Consider the following 20,838-nt stretch of genomic DNA (forward strand, 5'->3'; position numbering starts at 1 on the left):
AAAGCTAAAGCACAGAATGAACTCAGGCTTGCTAGAGAGGTTAAAAGCAACAAAAAAAGGCTTTTATGGGTATGTTCGTAGCAAAAGGAAGAACAAAGAAACAGTGGGGTCACTCAGAGGAGAAGATGGTGAAATGCAAACAGGGGACACAGAAAGGGCTGAACTCCTCAATGCCTTCTTTGCCTCAGTCTTCTCCGATAAAGAAGACAATGCCCGACCTGAAGAATTTGGAGCAAATGATTCAGCAAAGGAAACACAGCCCAGAATAACTAAGGAGATAGTACAAGAATATTTGGCTAGTTTAGATGTATTCAAGTCTCCAGGGCCAGATGAACTGCATCCAAGAGTATTAAAAGAACTGGCAGATGTGATCTCAGAACTACTGGCAGTCATCTTTGAGAATTCCTGGAGAACAGGCGAAGTCCCGGCAGACTGGAGGAGGGCAAATGTTGTCCCTATTTTCAAAAAGGGGAAAAGAGAGGACCCAAATAATTACCGCCCAGTCAGTCTGACATCAATACCAGGGAAGATTCTGGAGCAGATCATTAAGCAAACAGTCTGTGAGCACCTAGAAAGGAATGCTGTGATCACCAATAGTCAGCATGGATTTCTGAAAAATAAGTCATGTCAGACTAACCTGATCTCGTTTTTTGACAGAATTACAAGCCTGGTAGATGAAGGGAACGCAGTGGATGTACCCTACCTTGATTTCAGCAAGGCATTTGACAAGGTGCCCCATGATATTCTTGTAAAGAAGCTGGTAAAATGCGGTCTTGACTATGCTACCACTCAGTGGATTTGTAACTGGCTGACTGACCGAACCCAAAGGGTGCTCATCAATGGTTCCTCTTCATCCTGGAGAAGAGTGACTAGTGGGGTGCCACAGGGTTCTGTCTTGGGCCCGGTCTTATTCAACATCTTTATCAACGACTTGGATGATGGACTCAAGGGCATCCTGATCAAATTTGCAGATGACACCAAACTGGGAGGGGTGGCTAACACCCCAGAGGACAGGATCACACTTCAAAACGACCTTGACAGATTAGAGAACTGGGCCAAAACAAACAAGATGAATTTTAACAGGGAGAAATGTAAAGTATTGCACTTGGGCAAAAAAAATGAGAGGCACAAATACAAGATGGGTGACACCTGGCTTGAGAGCAGTACATGTGAAAAGGATCTAGGAGTCTTGGTTGACCACAAAATTGACATGAGCCAACAGTGTGACGCGGCAGCTAAAAAAGCCAATGCAATTCTGGGCTGCATCAATAGGAGTATAGCATCTAGAGCAAAGGAAGTGATAGTGCCACTGTATTCTGCTCTGGTCAGACCTCACCTGGAGTACTGTGTCCAGTTCTGGGCACCACAATTCAAGAAGGACACTGACAAGCTGGAACGTGTCCAGAGGAGGGCAACCAAAATGGTCAAAGGCCTGGAAACGATGCCTTATGGGGAACGGCTAAGGGAGCTGGGCATGTTTAGCCTGGAGAAGAGGAGGTTAAGGGGTGATATGATAGCCATGTTCAAATATATAAAAGGATGTCACATAGAGGAGGGAGAAAGGTTGTTTTCTGCTGCTCCAGAGAAGCGGACACGGAGCAATGGATCCAAACTACAAGAAAGAAGATTCCACCTAAACATGCGGGAAGCCTTGACTCCTCACGTGCTCCCTGGGATCAGCTTCGACCCCACCACCCAGTCTTCTGCTGGTGTCACTCTTCCCCCTGGCCCAGAACAGGAGGCTCCTTCCCAACACGCAGAATGGCTTGCACGTGATCGATGGGCCTGTGCTCACTGTGACATAGGCAGGGCCGGATTTATGTATAGGCTAAGTAGGCTGAAGCCTAGGGCCTCTAGATCTAGGGGGCCTCGCCAGCCTGCCCGCTCCCCAGCGCCGCAGACAGTCTTCCCTCTCCCCAAATTGCAAACCCAAGACTTCATGCAGGGCATTTCTCCCCCATTTCAAGGACATTTTGCTTCAAAAGGAAAGGTGGACTTGGAGAAGGCAAGCAAAATGCGAGGGAGATAGTGAAAGATACAGGAAATTGAATGCAGATTTCCAAAAAATAGCAGGGAGAGACAAGAGGGCCTTCTTAAACGAGCAATGCAAAGAAATAGAGGAAAACAACAGAATGAGAAGAACCAGAGATCTGTTCAAGAAAACTGGAGCTATGAAAGGAACATTTCATACAAAGAGTACCATAATAAAGGACAAAGGTGGAAAGGACCTAACAGAAGCAGAAGACGTCAAGAAGAGGTGGCAAGAATACACAGAGGAATTATACCAGAAAGATATGGATGTCTCATACACCCCAGGTAGTGTGGTTGCTGACCATGAGCCTGACATCCTGGAGAGCAAAGTCAAATGGGCCTTAGAAAGCACTGCTAATAACAAGGCCAGTGGAAGTGATGATATTCCAGCTGAACTATTAAATTTTGTTAAAGATGATGCTGTTAAGGTGCTCCACGCAATATGCCAGAAAGTTTGGAAAACTCAGCAGTGGCCAGAGGATTGGAGAAGACCAGTCTACCTCCTTTAGAGGAAAAGGCCTTGAGGGGAGGACCTGTTGCCTCCACAACCCTTCGTAAACATGCATAAGCTGAGAGGCAATTGTCCGGCAAATGTGGTGCTGTGCGGAGGCAGGAACATTTTCCTGCAGTTAAGTATTTTCTAAGTTCCTTTCCCGAAACGTCCCCAAACGGTTCTGAAGCCTCTCTAACCTCAGAAGTCTTTTCCTCTCTCCGGAATTCTGGGATTCGAGGATAACTTCATGGAGAAGGAAAGAAACCTGCAGAATCAGCAAATGAGTGCCCGCCGGGAGCCTCCACCCCCACCGCTGCCACCAAGCAGGCTGTAAGTTGCCTTAGAGGTGTACTGTGCCCTCCCACCTCCTTGCTTTTAAGGGCTACTTGAGTTCTGTTCTCATCTCCCTGAGGCGTATCCGTGACAATGAGAGCATGAGCAAGAAGCAACCCCAATGACGCACACTATGCGCAAGCTCTTTGTGCCTTCCACACATACGCAGTCCGGACAGAGAGAGGGACTCATCAAGCACGTCCTCGCCAAGAGAGAGAAGGAATATGTCAACACCCAGAATTTCAGGTCAGATCATGCAAAAGTGCAAAGACCAGTGGAACCTGTATCAGAGTTGGGGCTGGAGAAAGCGACATCTACATGACAGCTTTATTGTTGGGTGCCAGGCAAAGTCTGTCCTGTTCACTCAGGCCACATGGGTGGGTAATTGAAAGTATTAGTTGTGGTGGGCAATTTTCCTTGGTGCCACATACTGAACCGTGGCTTCATATTATGAGCAGAACGGCAGCCTCTCCTCCAGGTTTGCACACCTCTCCCCCACCCCAAGCCTATTGGGAAGCTTCCACTTGGATTTTAAATTAACCACAGTTTGGTGTGTCCAGATCCTATGGTGGTTCATTTTACCAGCTTTGTAAACCCACGATTGGAAGGTGGCTTGTTTCAATGAGCCATGGTTCAAATGAAGCGGTTTGTGCAGCTTCAGACATTGTGACAAGATGCAGTTAATCCAAAACTGAAGCAAAACCTTTGGAACTCCTCCTAAAAGCTGTGCTGGAGGACAGGGAGGTGTGACCCCCCCCAACACTTGGTGTGGGCCATCCTTATAATGCTAAGCTTACTACTTCAAACAAAGTTTTTGAGTTTTTGCTTTGGTTATTTCCTTGTACTGTTAGTAGTAAGGTAAAGGTAAAGGGACCCCTGACCATTAGGTCCAGTCGTGGTTGACTATGGGGTTGCGGTGCTCATCTCACTTTATTGGCCGAGGGAGCCGGCGTGCAGCTTTCGGGTCATGTGGCCAGATTGACTAAGCCGCTTCTGGCGAACCAGAGCAGCGCATGGAAACGCCGTTTACCTTCCCGCCGGAGCGGCACTTATTGATCTACTTGCACTTGGACGTGCTTTCGAACTGCTAGGTTGGCAGGAGCAGGGACCGAGCAACGGGAGCTCACCCCGTCGTGAGGATTTGAACCGCAGACCTTCTGATCTGCAAGTCCTAGGCTCTGTGGTTTAACCCACAGCGCCACCCGTGTCCCACTGTTAGTAGTACCCAGTGGCCATTTGTTTTTCATGTCTGCTTTTATGATATGTTTATCAGTATGTGGTTAGCAGCTTCAGATGCTACTGTTTCTGTGCTGTATTTCTGTGCTGTTTTCAGAGTCGGGAATGCCCATTCCTTCATGGCCAGCATGGAAACACAGAAGGCTAGCCATTTAGGAGGTTTGCAAAGAGGACAAGGGTGTTACGGGGTAATCTTCTAGCAAACAAGCTTGGCACAGCAGATCTGAGAGGTGGTTTTCTGCTCCTGGAAAGCCAGCCTGGAAACCAGGTTGCCAGGTGAAGGAAGAATGGAGAGATCAACCAACTCACTTGCCTTCAAAGAATTTCTGGTTGCCTGTGGCTACTGGGATAGTGCTTAGATATCAGGCTGGCTGACACATCTTAAAAAATACAAGGGAAAAGCTTTTTTTCTTTCATTAGCAAAGCTCCTTTGGGGCCCCGAATAGCTAAGCTGAGGAAGAAGTGGCTGGTATTACTTGTTTGTTCTTGGTCCTGATCTTGCCTGCCCTTGCACACTCCTGTTGTCTTTGCATATTTAACCAGCACGTCTGTTCCGATTGGAGTCCTATTCCTGCAGTTCCACATCCTTCTCTTTGGCACTTGGGCATTCGGTTCCAGGAGCTGGACCTGAGCACAGAGGCTTTCTTCTACTTGGACTCGACAAAGGAGCAAGAGTGGCTGACAGCTGTGGAAAAGGCTTTGCGTTCCAAATCCAAGTACAAGAAAGTAAGTCCAACCCCACCCATTTCTTCAGCAGCCAGACAGCTGTCAGGAGCTGGAGTGAGGAGGAGGAGGAGGTCAGCAAGAAAAAACACCTGGTGTCAGTGGTGTTTTATTCAAAAGAAGCCAACATTCTTTATTCAAAGAAACCCAAACCGTGCAGGCCTCATGATCACAGAAACCTTTCCTAACAGGTCTTGCCCCAGTGAGGTAGTTGTGAAGGCTGAAGGTTGCTACCCTCCCACCACTCTCTGAAGTCTCCTCCTCCCCCTGGTCCTTCCCAAGCAACCTGAGACTCTGACACCTTGCCTGTCTTTGCTCCCTCCTCTTAATTTCTCTGTGTTCTGGGAGACCAGCAGGGAGGGGAGCTGATCGCAGCAGGATGGGGAGACCCCCTGGCTTCTTCAGCAGCCTGCCTGATCTCTGCCTCTTGACCCCCGCCTCCAGCCTCCACTTCTGCCTCGGATTCTGGGCTGCTGTTTGCCACAGAATCTTCCTGCCCTCCTGCCTCTTCAGTTTCCAACACCTCCTCTTGCTCACAGTCTGCTCCCTCTTCTCCCTCTGACGACCCCCCACCAGTTCCCTGGCTCTGAGCCTTCTTCCCTTGGGGGATCCCCAGTTGGTGCCACCTGCCACTCCTATCTGCATCCAGCCGGCCCAGGACAGCAAGCAATGAACAGAGCTGGTAGACATCCCAGTACCTTGCATCTTCTAGGTGCAGCTGGTCCGTCTAGTCGGAATGATGTTGCTCATCTTTGTCCGGAAGGACCAGCTCAGCCGCATCAAGGAAGTGATGAGGGAGACAGTGGGCACAGGCATCATGGGGAAGATGGGGAGTAGACCCTGAGAGTGGAATTCCCTACGTCTATCTTTCTGTCTGTCTATCTGTTTTTCTAATCTCTGCCAACCAGTTTCCCCCTCTTTCCTGCTTGCTCACTAACAGGCATCTTTGCTCCGCCCCTGCAGGGTAACAAGGGGTGTGTGGCCGTGAGGCTTGTCTGCAACAATACCAGTTTCTGCATGGTCAATTCCCACCTTGCTGCCCACGTGGAAGACTTTGAGCGCCGAAACCAGGATTACAAGGATGTAACTTGCTGGTCTCTGCTATCTGGAGAAGCAAATTGAGTCATGTTTCTGTAACATTCCTGCCTGTGTGTAGCTCAGGGTAGGCAGCATTTGTTGTTGTTTAGTCGTTTAGTCGTGTCCGCCTCTGTGTGACCCCCTGGACCAGAGCACGCCAGGCCCTCCTGTCTTCCACTGCCTCCCACAGTTTGGTCAAACTCATGCTGGTAGCTTCGAGAACACTGTCCCACCACCTCGTCCTCTGTCGTCCCCTTCTCCTTGTGCCCTCCATCTTTCCCAACATCAGAGTCTTTTCCAGGGAGTCTTCTCTTCTCATGAGGTGGCCAAAGTATTGGAGCCTCAGCTTCAGGATCTGTCCTTCCAGTGAGCACTCAGGGCTGATTTCCTTCAGAATGGATAGGTTTGATCTTCGTGCAGTCGATGGGACTCTCAAGAGTCTCATCCGGCACCAGAATTCAAAAACATAAATTCTTCGGTGATCAGCCTTCTTTATGGCAGGCAGCATAGTGCTCTCCAAATGTTGATGGGCCAAAATTCCCATAATTGCTAAGAATTGGCCTTGCTGACTGGGGCTCATGAGAGTTCCACTTCAGCAACACCAGGAGGGTGCAGTGTCGGCGATCCCTGTTGCTGCAGCTGCACCACTAAGGTTTCTACTAGAGCAGCCAGTAGAGAGCAACATAAACCGAGTGGCAGAGATGTATTAGATTAGATTATAGCAAATGTAGGCAACTTCTCCAGTGATCGGGGTGGGAGTTGCAGTTTGTTAAGGGCAGTAACGCAAAAGCAGAGCGGCCATTTTGCATGGAGAAGGTTCCAGGCTCAGTCACCAGTGTGTGTAGCTAGGGCTGGGCATGATCTCTGCCTGAAAGCTGCTGCCAGTCCATGTAGTCAGTCCTGAGCTTGATGGGTCAATGGTCTGCCTCAATATAAGGTAGCTGCCTATGTTCCTGTGTACTACAGCAGGGTTTGGAGGGCCACAAGCTCCCTGCCCATGAATTCAAGAACCAGGGGAAATTCTAAAAGTCTTTGCTGAAAGGACATCAAAGCAGGGGCCAGGTGAACCTCTTTGGGAGATTATTCTGAAAGGTCGGGTGCCATGACTGAAAAGGCCCTGCCATGCTTGAAAGAGCAGGAGTTCCCTGGGAAAGGGATTCTAGTCAGTGGAGAGGCAGTGCAAACATAAGTGGGCCTTCTTCTGGTACCCTTTTCCCAAACCTTGAAACACTTGAAAGGCCAAATGGGATGCTTTGAATTGGGCCTGGAAGCAGTTCAAGAGCCAGTCTAGTTCACAGAGCACTAGCCTAATATGATCATACTGCCCAATCCTAGTTATCAGTCTTACTACATATTGCAGGAAGTGGCAGCAGGCTGCCCCCCAACCCCCGACCCCGTGAGCTAGCCTGTAGCTGTGGTTGCTTTGCTTTTTTCCAGCATTGTCATCTGATCACTAAAAATGAGCTTCAGAGACTTCTGACCTACGACCAGGTGAGAGACATCTTTGTGTTATATGTGGTGGTTTAGGATATTGCCCTGTTTATTTCCTTTGTCTGGGATACCCCAGCCTAGGCTAGAGAAACCACTTTCAGACAGTTAGGAGCAAAGAACATAGGATGACTGCGACTTCTACAAATGCTTTTTAAGGTTGCAGGTTTGTGCAACCTGAATTAGAAGCAAGTCCCAATTAAGTTGGAGGGTTGCCTGGGAATAAGTAGGACTGCTCTGCAATTTCCCAGTTACAGGGCTTTCCTAGCTCAGCACACGCTCCAGATGTTGTTGGACTCCCATCAGCCCCAGCATAGCTGCTGTCCAGCAATATCTAAAGGTCTAAGGTTTCCTGCTCTAGGTTTTGCATCTGTCTGGAAAATCTGCGTTGCTCACATGTTCTTATCAGCAGAGACTTCCATTAAGTCCAACTAAATTGCTGGTGCTTTTTGTTTTACATTTTTCTCTCCAAGGTTTGTGTGTTCATCATGTTGACGACCTTTCTCCCACTTGGCATAAGGATCATTGGTATTTTGTGTTGAAACAGAGGCCTGATTGCTGCACCTTACGGTGGATTTAAACTCTGTGAGCGTAGTCATGCCTTAGCCCTTTGAGAAGGATACTGCAAGGAAGGCAAGGGGGGCAGCCTCAGACTTCCAACATACGCAAAACCATCATAAAACATTAAAAACTTCCCTAAAGGCTGTATAGTTACTTATCTCCTTGACATCTGACGGGAGGGTGTCCCACAGGGCAGGTGCCACTACTCAGAAGGCCATCTGCCTGGTTCCCTGTAACTTCGCTTCTCACAGTGAGGAAACCGCCAGAAGGCCCTCGGTGCTGGACCCTGATGCCTGGGCTGAACAATGGGGATGGAGACACTCTTTCAGGGCTGAGGCCATTTAGGGCTTTAAAGGTTGGCACCAACACTCAGAATTGTGCTCAGAAACGTCCCGGGAGCCAACGTAGGATGCAAGAGGATGGTTTTGCAGTTGCTCATAGTGTCAGGGTGTATTCTGGTGGTTGTTAACAGTTTGTATGGATTATTGGTACATATAACATTACATATTGTAGGTATGGCTAACCTGTGGTCTGCCAGATGTTACTGAGCTGCAGTTCCTGTTGGCTCCAGCCATCATGGCCAGTAATCAGGGATGATGGGAATTGGAGTTCTGCAGCATTGTGAGGGCCACGTGTCTGCTGCTCCTGAGTTAGAGGATTTTCCTGTTGTGTGATGCAGCAAAGTAATTTAAGATGACATGGGGCAAAAATGCACAAGCATCCTGTACCTTTAATAAGTGTGTATAAGATAGGATTTCAGCAGGTATACCCTTTTTTTGCACTTGGCTAACCTACTAGTAGGGACGCGGGTGGCGCTGTGGGTTAAACCACAGAGCCTAGGGCTTGACGATCAGAAGGTCGGCGGTTCGAATCCCCGCAACGGGGTGAGCTTCCCTTGCTCGGTCCCTGCTCCTGCCAACCTAGCAGTTCAAAAGCACGTCTAAGTGCAAGTAGATAAATAGGTACCGCTCCGGCGGGAAGGTAAACGCCGTTTCTGTGTGCTGCTCTGGTTCATCAGAAGCGGCTTAGTCATGCTGGCCACATGACCCGGAAGCTGTACGCCGGCTCCCTTGGCCAATAAAGTGAGATGAGCGCCGCAACCCCAGAGTCGGTCACAACTGGACCTAATGGTCAGGGGTCCCTTTGTTGTTGTTGTTGTTTAGTCGTTTAATCGTGTCCGCCTCTTCGTGACCCCATGGACCAGAGCATGCCAGGCACTCCTGTCTTCCACTGCCTCCCACAGTTTGGTCAGACTCATGTTTGTAGCTTCGAGAACACTGTCCAACCAGGGGTCCCTTTACCTTACCTTTACCTTTAACCTACTAGTACTTCACCTTGGTCTTCCAGCACAACAGTGGCTGTTAATAGACTCCATTGTCAGGCAACAGGGGGTCTTTTGCTTCTCTGCTGATTAGCGATTTCTTTTTGGCTTTAGCTAAACATTCAGAGTACCCAAAAGACAGCTTTTGCTGATTTCACAGAGGGAGAGATCAAGTTCATCCCGACGTACAAATTCGACTCTAAAACAGATCCTGCTTGATAGTTGAGCCTTTGTAAGTAAGTCCTCTCAATCATTCTTCTGCAAGGCTTGTTTGTTTTTCCTAGTCTGCCGAGATGCCAGTAGTGTCCTGCCTTTCCATCCTCCTGAGCAGGCTAGTAAAAAATATATTTTAAACATGGCTTTGTGCTAAGCAAGCTGTTGGAGGAGGGCTAGAGTTGAGGGCTGGACGGACTTCCTTTCCTCTGCAGCCAGAATGGACACCAAGCCACGGAGGAAGAGAGAGATCCAGCTCTCCAGAGCCAGTGTGGTGTAGTGGTTAAGAGCGGTAGTCACGTAATCTGGGGAACCGGGTTCGCGTCTCCGCTCCTCCACATGCAGCTGCTGGGTGACCTTGGGCCAGTCACACTTCTCTGAAGTCTCTCAGCCCCACTCACCTCACAGAGTGTTTGTTGTGGGGGAGGAAGAGCAAGGAGAATGTTAGCTTTGAGACTCCTTAAAGGGAGTGAAAGGCGGGATATCAAATCCAAACTCTTCTTCTTCTTCTTCCTTCACCTGTTCACTTTGCTTGCATGGAATTCTGGGTTGCCAAAGGCTGCTAGGCGAGTTGTGAAATGCAAGGCTGTGATATGTTGTCTTCCTCAAGCCATCCCTGCTCAAAGTCTCTGGAAATGTTTTGGCTCCTTTTCCCCACATTTGTCCTGATAACCAGCATCCTCTGTTTCGTGGTGTGTATAAGCGGTGTTGCAGTTCCTTGAAAGGTGCAGCAGGCTGAATGAGAATCCTCTTTGTGTCAAGGAAGTCTGGGAATGAGACTTGGTGCTCTCTCGAGATGAGTCTGCCAGGGCATAAGAGCATGAGAGCAGCCCTGCTGGATCAGGCCATTGGTCCATCTGGCCCAGCATCCTGTTCTCACATTGGCCAATGAGATGCCTCTCGGGGAGCCCACAAACAGGACCTGAGTGCAACAGCACGCTCCCCTCCTCCAAGCCATACTGCTTCTCTTGGTGGAGTATGTTCTGTGGCCATTATGGCTAGTAGCCATTGAGCCTCACCATCCAGGATTTGGCATATTCTTGTGGTTCTTGACAACTGTCAGAAGCCACCTAGGCCTGCTAGTTTCATTGCTCTTGCTGTGGTAATGGGGGAATCAAAAGGACAGGCGGAACATGTAGTGACGAAGCCGGAAAACGGCAGGCTCCTTTGGGCAGCATTTCAGGTGCCAGAAAGGGTCTTTTGGATCACTGAAAAAATAGTGTCTGAACAAGAATAACGGGGCCCCTTGCTTTGGGGAAGGATCATCATTTGGTGGTGTGCCATATGCTTTGTATGCAGAGTCTCAAGTTGAAAGGCACCTCCACCTGAAAAAGGATTGGGCCACAGAGAGCTGCTACCAGCCAGAGTAGACTTAATTAATGAATTGTGGGGTTGGAAGGGATCACGAGGGTCATCTAGTCCAACCCCCTGCAATGTAGGAATCCAAACTGGGGGAGGTCAGAAATTCATTCTGACCTGGTAGAAGGCAGCTTTTGATTTCCTAACAACTCTCTCCATGAGGCAAAATGCCTGCACACCTGCAAGGTCCGCCCCTTCAGATGTTGGACTCCCAAGCCCCATCATCTCCAGCTGTTGACCGTGGTCAAGATCACAGGCCGTGTGTGGAGCCAAAGTTTGACTGTGTGAGCCTTGTGTGTTGCCTCAGCCAGTCCAACAGTCCTGGTGTCTCTCCTGTCTCCTTGCAGTGGGAAGTGCCGTGTGCCAGCATGGTGTGAGCCAATCCTCTGGAGAGGAGGCAGCGTGAATCATCTCAGCTACCGAAGCCACATGGAATGGAAAAGGAGCGACCACAAGCCCGTCAGCTCCCTCTTCCTCACAGGGGTAACACCTGCCCTGGCCAGGGCTATCGTCTATTCAGGGTTTTTAGTTGCCTGCTATGTGGCACCTCCTCGAATCTGGGCAGGCCCTGACCAACAACCAGGCCCCTTTCCACAGAGCTCCTCCTTGGCCAATGACTTCCGGTGCAAGGAGTGGGCAGGTTTTGGCTCTGTTAAATCCCTAGGCTTCCATTCTCCACTGTTCTGAGTACACGCTGCTCCTGCAGGCATGGCAGACCACATGGGCTGAACTGTATACCTTAACCGTTGGCTCCATTCATGCAATGGAGCTTCTGTGGCACTTGGCTTGGAGCATTTGGCTTCAGCCCATTGGCTCTGGAAGTCACAGCCGCTGCCATCCTGGGGAAGCTCTCAGAGTTACAGTACTTGCCTCTTTCAGGGCTGGGAACAGGGGGGTGCATCAGGCCTTTCTGCTCTTAACTCATGCCCCCCCTTTAGTCCATAGCCCCAACAAATGTGCTCTGCCCCCCCCCATAGGTGAAGGTTGTGGCTGACCGACGGTACCGGAAAGTGTTTGAGGATATTGTTCAGTTGATGGACAGGATGGAGAACGAATTCCTTCCCTCCCTGGAGGGAGGTAAAGACGAATAGGATCCTCTCCAACCCCTTAAAGAGGGTTTGCTGCAAAAAGACCAGGGGGGAAAGAAGCCCTTGGCCCATCTAGCTCAGTCTTGATTTCCGGGGGATCTCTCCCAGCCCTACCTGGAGATGCTGGGGATAGAACCTGGGACCTTTGCAGGCAAGGCAGATGCCCTTCCACTGAGCGGCAGCCTCTTCCTCTTCCTCGCAGGCAAAGACTCCAGGGGTAGCCAGCGTGGTGCCCTCCAGATGCTGGACTACAACTCCCATCATCCCCAGCCAACATGGCCAGTGGCAAGTGCAGCAGTATCTGGAGAGCCCCACGTGGACCTGTTGCATGTGCAGTCCCCTAAACGAGAGCCCGGGGCCAAGGACAAACTTCCCCCTGGAGCACGTTTCCTTGCTTCTGCTGAAGGCAAGCACTCTCTTTCCTCCCCCCCCCCCCTTTTGCTCTGCAGTTTCCGTTTGAGAATGTGAAGTTCCGGCAGCTGCAGAAGGAGAAGTTCCAGATCACAAACAACGGGCAGCTCACCCTCCACTTCTCCTTTATCCCCAAGCTCAGTGACAGCCAGGATTGGAAGCCATGGCTTCGCGCTGAGCCCTGCGAGGGATACTTGGAGCCCAGCGCGTCTCTCTCTGGAATCAGAGAAGTGTAGAGTTGGAAAGGGATCCCAAGGCTCATCTAGGGAAGGCCTTCCTTTTCTCCTCCTCTTCCCAACCCTCCTCCCTCAAACCTTGGGAGTTTGGTAGAGCAGGGGAGGCTTAACATTTGTGGGCTGCATTGCCCCATGCTCAAGCCTCCAAGGGCCACACGTCAAAGCAGCTGAGCCCAAAGTGTAAAAGTGTGTGTGACCAGCTTTAAACAAAGACACACACACAAATGAATTGAAGCCAAACAATGCTGGAGGGTCCCAAAACACCTTTTGGCATCGCAGGGAACCAGTGAGAGCATTCCGTCCAAAAATTACTTTTTTAAAAAACAATGCGTATTTTTATGTTGTGGAGGCACAAAAATATCTTGGAGAACATATAGAACTAGCCAAACTTTTAAAAACTCAGTGAAATGTAAACTAAAAAAGAAAGTTACATTGGGGGCGCAAAAATCCTTTCCCTTTTTATATTCTTTTGTTAGGATCACTTTCTCTCACCCCCCCCAGTATCCTGTCACCATCTTCTGTGCAGCTGCTGCTTTGGAGGACTAGAGAGGAAAGTGGGGTGGGGGTGGGAACTGAGTCGCTTCTTCTCCTAATTCTTGAAGTTAAGGTTTCCCCCATACACCTGGGAGAACAGGATGCTGTACTAGATGGGCCATTGGCCTGATCCAGCAGGCTCCTATTGTGTCCTTCTGTTCAATTCTTCACTGTCTTCACTTTTAATTTACAGACAAGCCAACTTGGCTGTGCCAAAGAGTGTATCTACCTGACCTCCTCCCGTTTTAGGTGAGACGGGGGACATTTCCCTGGATGTGTACGTCCGCAAGGAAGAGAAGATTGAGGCTAGCTTTGTCCTTCACCTTGACCGTGGCAAGGACTATTTCCTCACCATCAGTGGGAGCTACCTACCAAGCTGCTTCGGGACCTCCTTGGAAGCCTTGTGCTGGATGAGGCAGCCGCTTGGCGAAGTTCCCGTCACCAGACTTATTGACCTGGTAGGGAAAGGGGTTGATTTACCTGGCAGGTTCATGTGCTGGATGTCTACCCTTCCCACTCTGCTTGCCTGCTTGAAAAACAGCTGCTCTTCCACTCAGAAATGTGGGGGCTGGGGGTCCTCCGCTGCATTCAGCTTCAGCTTCTGTAGCTGTGCATCCGCTTCCTGTGTGCTGTTCATGCCCTTTGTTTGCCTTGACTGAGTCATCCCAGGTTCTGGTCCTCCCACCTGCCCTTTCGCTGTGTGCATTTCCCTGCCATCTGCCCAGATACTGTTCAGCCAACGGGCTGTTTCTTTCTCTTCTCAGGGCCTGTGCCATTAACACCCTTGGTTGTCTTTTGCTCTTGCCTTCCTCCTCTGATCTCAGGGAGAAGACAGCTTCCTAGAAAAGGACCATCGGCTGGGTGAGGACTGCAGGGCCTGCTCCCTTCCAGGGCCTTTTCCAACTGGCCCAGGGGGCGTGGCCCAGGCCCTCTCTCCTAGCTATAAAGGGACTCCTGCTGCGGGGAAGCCTCGGACCATCGGCTGGGTGAGGGCTGCAGGGCCTGCTCCCTTCCAGGGCCTTTTCCAACTGGCCCAGGGGGCGTGGCCCAGGCCCTCTCTCCCAGCTATAAAGGGACTCCTGCTGCGGGGAAGCCTCGGACCATCGGCTGGGTGAGGGCTGCAGGGCCTGCTCCCTTCCAGGGCCTTTTCCAACTGGCCCAGGGGGCGTGGCCCAGGCCCTTATTTGGAACAAACTTTTGGGGAAGCTGGGAAGTGTTCTGCAATTGCTTCCCTGTTCCAATGTGTTTTAAAATGTCCTCAAGCAGTCGGTGGCAATTTAAATTTGTATTTCTTTTTTTTCCTTTTTTCCCTTGTTGGGGGTGGGTGGGTGTAATGGATATTTGGTTGGGGATTAATTTTAGTATAATTGTTCTGTTCCTTTTTGTTGTTGTTGTTTTATTGGTTCTGTATAGTTTGTGTTTTGTTTTTAAGGGGCGGGATCAGGGCTGCCTGGGAGTGGCTCCCCAGCCAACACGATGGCTGGGACAAGTTCCACAGGGGGGGAAGCACTGGGACATCCGATCTCGGTGATCATGGGCAGGAGGCGGAGTTGCGCTAAGACCAGACCATGTCATTACCGAGGAGGCAGGTTTAGTCGTTGTTTGAAGACTATCCCTGCCTCCGGGTCTGGCCTTGACCGGATGGATACTGGAATCAACAGGGGAAACCTACATGAACTGAAAGTGTTGCTGTGCAATGCCAGGTCAATGATGAATAAAACCACTGCCATCTACAACTTGATTGTGGATTTGACCTGGTATGTGTGACAGAGACCTGGTTGGAGGAAGCAGATGGGCCTGTCCTTGCCACTGCTTGTCCAGCAGGTTTCTCTTACGCACAGCGACCCAGGTCATGTGGGCGGGGAGGGGGGGTTGCAGTGATTTTTAGAAAGTCACTAGCTTGCACCAGGCGTCCTACTGGGAAGATCCAGTTTTCTGAGTGCATGTTCTGGAAGTTGGGCAATAGGGGCAGTACAGGATTCCTTTTGGTGTACCGACCTCCCCGCTGCACCAAGGATTCCCTGTCCGAGTTGCTTCAGGTCGTGGCGGATTTTCTCCTGGAGACACCTAGTTTGGTTGTCCTAGGGGATTTTAACATCCATGCCGACACGACCTTACAAGGCGCTGCTCGGGACTTCGTGGAAATCATGGCCTCCATGGGGCTGTCCCTGAATAAGTTTGGCCCAACTCATAGTCATGGACATGCCTTAGACCTGGTGTTCACCTCTAGTGACGTGGGTGATCTGACACTAAGTAAAAGTGAAACAAAAGAAGTGCCATGGTCAGATCACTTCCTGGTGCAACTGCACTTCTCCGCGACCCTTCCCCTCTGCAGGGAGGTGGGACCAATTCGGATGGTCCACCCCCGCCACTTAATGGATCCAAATGGTTTCCAGAGAGTGGTAGGGGATGCTTTAGCCCATGCTGATGGCCTTTCAGCTGATTCCCTGGTGGCCCGCTGGAATGCGGAGTTAACCAGGGCTATCGACTGTCTGGCTCCGAAGCGCCCTCTCCGATTGCATGGAGCCCGGACAGCCCCGTGGTTTTCTTCGGAGCTGAGGGCGATGAAACAATCGTTGAGACGGCTAGAGCGTCGGTGGCAGAAAACTCACTCCGAATCTGACCGGACACAGGTTAGAGCTCAACGTCGAGCCTACCAAGTGGCGATAGCGACGGCGAAGAAGACTTTCTTCGCCGCCTCTATTGCATCTGCAGAAAATAGTAGCAGGAGACTCTTTCAGGTGGTTCGCAATTTAACGGAAACACCTTTACCACCGGGGCCTTGTAAAGACCCCAAGATCTCCTGAAATGATTTTGCTAAGTTTTTTGCAGATAAAATCACTCATATTCGGAAGGAGCTAGACACCACCGTGGGAGCAGGGCCGGGGCGGGAGAGTGCTAGAGCTCTGTCTGGTCAAGTTGCGTGGAATCAATTTTAATCCGTTACCCCCGAGGATGTGGACAGGCTGCTTGGACGCGTGAAACCAACCACCTGTCTCCTTGATCCTTGCCCATCCTGGCTAATAAAAGCAAGCCGGGAAGGGCTGGGCGATGGGCTCTGCGGGGTGGTGAATGCTTCCCTCTGTGAGGGAACATTCCCAGATCCGCTGAAAGAGGCGGTCATTGAACCGCTTCTTAAAAAACCATCTTTAGACCCGGCCAGTATGGCCAACTATCGCCCAGTCTCAAATCTTCCATTCTTGGGCAAGGTGATTGAGCGCGTGGTTGCTGAACAACTCTAGGCACGCCTGGAGGATGCGGACCATTTGGATCCCTTCCAATCGGGATTCAGGCCTCACCATGGGACTGAAACTGCCTTGGTCGCGCTGGTTGATGATCTCCGGTGAGCTAGGGACAAAGGTGAGAGTTGTTTCCTGGTTCTGCTGGATCTCTCAGCGGCCTTTGATACAATCGACCATAACATCCTTCTGGACCGTCTAGAGGGGCTGGGAGCTGGGGGCACTGTTATACAGTGGTTTCGCTCCTTCCTCCTGGGCCGTGTTCAGAAAGTGGTGGTGGGGGATAAGTGTTCAGACCCCTGGGCCCTCACTTGTGGGGTGCCTCAGGGTTCCGTCCTCTCCCCCATGCTATTTAACATCTATATGAAGCCGCTGGGAGAGATCATCAGGGGGTTTGGACCGGGTGTCCATCAATATGCAGATGATACCCAGCTCTACCTCTCTTTCAAATCAAAACCAGTGAAGGCGGTGAAGGTCCTGTGTGAGTGCCTGGAGGCGGTTGGAGGATGGATGGCGGCTAATGGATTGAAGTTGAATCCTGACAAGACAGAAGTACTATTTTTGGGGGACAGGGGGCGGGCTGGTGTGGAGGACTCCCTGGTCCTGAATAGGGTAACTATGCCCCTGAAGGACCAGGTGCGCAGCCTGGGAGTCATTTTGGACTCACAGCTGTCCATGGAGGCGCAGGTCAATTCTGTATCCAGGGCAGCTGTCTACCAACTCCACCTGGTACGCAGGCTGAGACCCTACCTGCCCGCGGATTGTCTCGCCAGAGTGGTGCATGCTCTGGTTATCTCCCGCTTGGACTACTGCAATGCGCTCTACGTGGGGCTACCTTTGAAGGTGACTCGGAAACTACAACTAATCCAGAATGCAGCAGCTAGACTGGTGACTGGGGGCGGCCGCCGAGACCACATAGCACCGGTCTTGAAAGACCTACATTGGCTCCCATTACGTTTCCGAGCACAATTCAAAGTGCTGGTGTTGACCTTTAAAGCCCTAAACGGCCTCGGCCCAGTATACCTGAAGGAGCGTCTCCACCCCCATCGTTCTGCCCGGACGTTGAGGTCCAGCGCCGAGGGCCTTCTGGCGGTTCCCTCATTGCGAGAAGCAAAGCTACAGGGAACCAGGCAGAGGGCCTTCTTGGTAGTGGCACCCGCCCTGTGGAACGCCCTCCCATCAGATGTCAAAGTGATAAATAACTACCTGACATTTAGAAGACATCTTAAGGCAGCCCTGTTCAGGGAAGTTTTTAATCTGTGATATTTTACTGTATTTTTGGTTTCTATGGAAGCCGCCCAGAGTGGCTGGGGAAACCCAGCCAGATGGGCGGGGTACAAATAATAAATTATTATTATTATTATTATTACTAGAAAAGGTAACAGTTGGTTTGCTATCCTCTAGATGTTCTTGTAGCGGGCTCAAATCAGGTACAGGCAACGCCCCATTTACACGGGGGTTGCGTTCCGAGGTACCGTGCGTTTAAATGAAATTGCGTATATTGGGGACAGCATTGGAAAAGCCTGCAAACACCCTCTAAACTTCCGGAAGCCCTTTTGAAAGGCCTTTTGAAAACCAGCAGCCTCCCTGCAAAACTCCTTGCTCCAACTCTCCGCAAGCCAAAGCTCCTGGGAGGGAGTCGAGATGCTGTTTCCATGTGATACGGAACGGAAGGGGGGGGCTCCTCTTCCTCCCTCCTTTCCAGGAACGTCCGAGGCGATGACCTCGAGGGTGCCCACCATACGCTCACCCTCAGCCCCCTCACCGTTACACAAGCACCACACTTTTCCCAGACCCCTCTCTCCCTCTTCCTTCCATGAGCGAAATAAGTTCAAATATTCCCCTATCTTTTCCTATGCCTATCTGCGCTCCATACTTAGAACGAGTAGACCGGGTGTTCCTATTTCCCTGCTGATTCCTATGGCCGCGCTTTAGCCAATCACAGCCATGCATTCGCCCTGCAGGAGCTAGCTCAGGGAGCTACTGCACGCCTCATTTCACCCCTGACAAGCTGTTGACGGCCCCCCACTGCGAGAACAATGGATCCGAAACCAGAGACCTCGTAAAACTGTCAAAATCCTGCTACAATGTATCCATTCTTACTAAAATGTATCCATTCTGTTTCCGCTTTTGATTCATAGTACGGAATAGGCTAGAAAGCATTGAAACCTTTGGAAATTGATATAAAATCAACCGTAGCTCCGATTCCCTCACTCTTGGTGTCATTCAACTCAGCTCCCCTTGGACTCCATGATGCTATCCCTACTTCCATAATCCCCGAAGTGGCAGGTCACGTACACAGGAACTTCTTAATCCTGTCAGATAGCTTCGCCAAACCCTTCCTCCGGGCAATACTAAGTGGCAGACGATGCATATCTTTGGCCCATTGTCCTGCCACCCCCGGTGCTCAATAAATGTTTATCTATGTATATTTCTTGCTCTGCATATTCCCCCTCCCTCATCCGAAATGTTAATGAATGTAATCCCACCCCTCCTTAATCTATTCATGACGTATAAAATATATTCATGATGTAATTCGTTAAACATGACCTTCCCATAATGTATTCATGACGTTTCCTGCACTGTATTCTGGGTTATGGAGGGAACTTTTAAAAGCTTATGTCACCCCATTCTCGGGGTTCAATGCCATTTTGAACCTGTTGCGCAATAAACTCGGATCTTCGTATTTTGCTCCTGTGTCCGGCTGAGCTCCTTTCTTCTCCGCAAGGACCCGCGGACTCTGTCCGACGAGCTGGGTGTTAGTACAACCGCGCACCCAGATTTTTCCGTAACACATGCCACTTTGCCGCTTTTGTGCTCTTGGGGGGGACATTTTTGCCCCTTCAAGTGCCCCTTCCAGCTTTGCGGCAGTGTGCATGTGCCTCAAAGGCACGCAAATGGAGTTGCCCTTGTCAACGATCAGCAGCTGCTCCATGCAGTGGCAGCTGGTCCCTTAGGGCAAACCAGGCACTACCCCACCAACCTGACTTTCCTCTCAGGCAACCCGCACCTGCCTGCCTTCTGACTCAAATCCAGTCCAGGTGGTGGCTCTAGCTCTCTGCTTTGGTCTCTTCCCTAGTCTCAACGTGGCCCTTGTAGAACTCGGCAGAGGAGAACGGAGACGAAACCAGAATTTGCCAGCACTGCTTGTCACTGATTTTGCGCTGCTTGACTCTGGGTCCGCTTGCGATTGGCAGCACGGGAGACAGAAAGCCCAGACTCATGATGCAGGCGCCAGCCCCCTCTGGCCCCAAGAGCCAGTTTTCTCCTTGTCTCTGTGCTCAGCCACTGCTGCACAGGCTATGCCACTCTGGCTTACTCTTACCACCTGAGCACTGGCATTTGGGAAGCGGTAGTGGCTGCTTTGGGGTGGCTCAGGGAAATGTCACTCCTCTCGAAATCAGATCTACTTGGGTGTATTATCCTAGCCACAAGGAGACAGTGATGACTGTCAATTTGGACAGCTGTAGACATTTAGAACCATGGAGGATATGTTTATCAGTGGTTATTTCTTGCCACTATTATCACAAACCACATGCTTTTGATGACCAGTTTCTGGGGAACATGATGGACAGAGTGCTCTTGTCCCCGTGTCCCTATGGACTCCCAAGGGCATGTGGTTGGCCATTGTGGGAACAAAATGCTGATCTAACCCAGCAAGGCTCCTGTGTTCTTTAGCAGGCACCAGCTACTCTTGCACTAAGACTCTGATACAGCATGTGTCATTCCCCACACCAATGCACTCTCTCTCTCTCTCTCAAGACAGGGGCGGGGAGTATTGGTGGGGGGGGAGGGGGGATTAACTGGGTCCTAATCCACAGCTGCCCTGGGGATGAGGGGATCAAATTCTCCATCCTTGCCAACTCCTTTTAGTGATGGGCTGCTTGCCATTGCTGTGCTCCTAAAGCTCTCTTGCTCCCCCCTCCTCTCTTTCTCTTTCTCTTGAATGTGGTAGCTTGAGATAGAACTAACCACCCTGAACATTTCTGGAGAGGAAGATGGGAAGGAGGCAGGAGGCATGGTTCACCAGCTGCTGTGTGCTGCATTGCCCAGACAAAGTCGTGGGCTGGGGCTCCAGCTGTTGTTCAGTTTCTACCACTGCCTCTGCAACGTGCTCTAGACAAGGGGTGGTGAACATGTGACCCCATCATCTCATCATGCTGGCTGGGGCTGCAGCCCATCAACCTATGAAGGCCCATCCATGTTCTGTTGCTGTTTTTCTTACTTATTTCCTGCCCTTCACCCTAAGGTCCCAGGGCAGGTTCCAGCAATTTAAATAAAATGTTAGCCAAACCTCATGTCCACAGCTGCATATTTAGTAAGCTTTTGGGTGAACTGCACATCCGGAGTGGGAGGATTACTAGCTGCATATTAATAGGGGAGGGGGAGCTTGGATTTGGGGTGCGAGCAATTTGTTTTTTGTTTTCCCACTTGAGATGCTTGCTGTCGCTAGGGCCGGGCAATACGTCAAAATAGATATATTTTCAAATCAGCT

The 20,838-nt window shown here is 50.6% G+C and overlaps 1 protein-coding gene and 1 long non-coding RNA gene across 2 annotated transcripts in view; one reads left to right on the forward strand and one right to left on the reverse strand.

The window, feature by feature from the left end:
• LOC310697728 overlaps nucleotides 1-20,838 on the reverse strand; it is a 984,178-nt gene that overhangs the window by 694,971 nt on the left and 268,369 nt on the right. The gene's annotated exons all lie outside the window — the stretch shown is intronic.
• Nucleotides 1-20,838, forward strand: part of LOC310697812 (inositol polyphosphate 5-phosphatase OCRL-like) — a gene marked incomplete at both ends in the record, with an annotated part of 31,221 nt that overhangs the window by 9,810 nt on the left and 573 nt on the right. Inside the window, 12 exon segments of the mRNA XM_083484443.1 lie at nucleotides 2,727-2,854; nucleotides 2,937-2,974; nucleotides 2,977-3,140; nucleotides 4,637-4,819; nucleotides 5,529-5,649; nucleotides 5,757-5,899; nucleotides 7,331-7,384; nucleotides 9,378-9,481; nucleotides 11,183-11,318; nucleotides 11,813-11,923; nucleotides 12,373-12,564; nucleotides 13,359-13,562. Of these exon segments, the coding sequence (XP_083340569.1) occupies nucleotides 2,727-2,854; nucleotides 2,937-2,974; nucleotides 2,977-3,140; nucleotides 4,637-4,819; nucleotides 5,529-5,649; nucleotides 5,757-5,899; nucleotides 7,331-7,384; nucleotides 9,378-9,481; nucleotides 11,183-11,318; nucleotides 11,813-11,923; nucleotides 12,373-12,564; nucleotides 13,359-13,562 (1,578 nt within the window).

Source organism: Podarcis liolepis (genome assembly GCF_965112155.1).
Source record: "Podarcis liolepis genome assembly, chromosome: W".
NCBI classification, from domain to species: domain Eukaryota; kingdom Metazoa; phylum Chordata; class Lepidosauria; order Squamata; family Lacertidae; genus Podarcis; species Podarcis liolepis.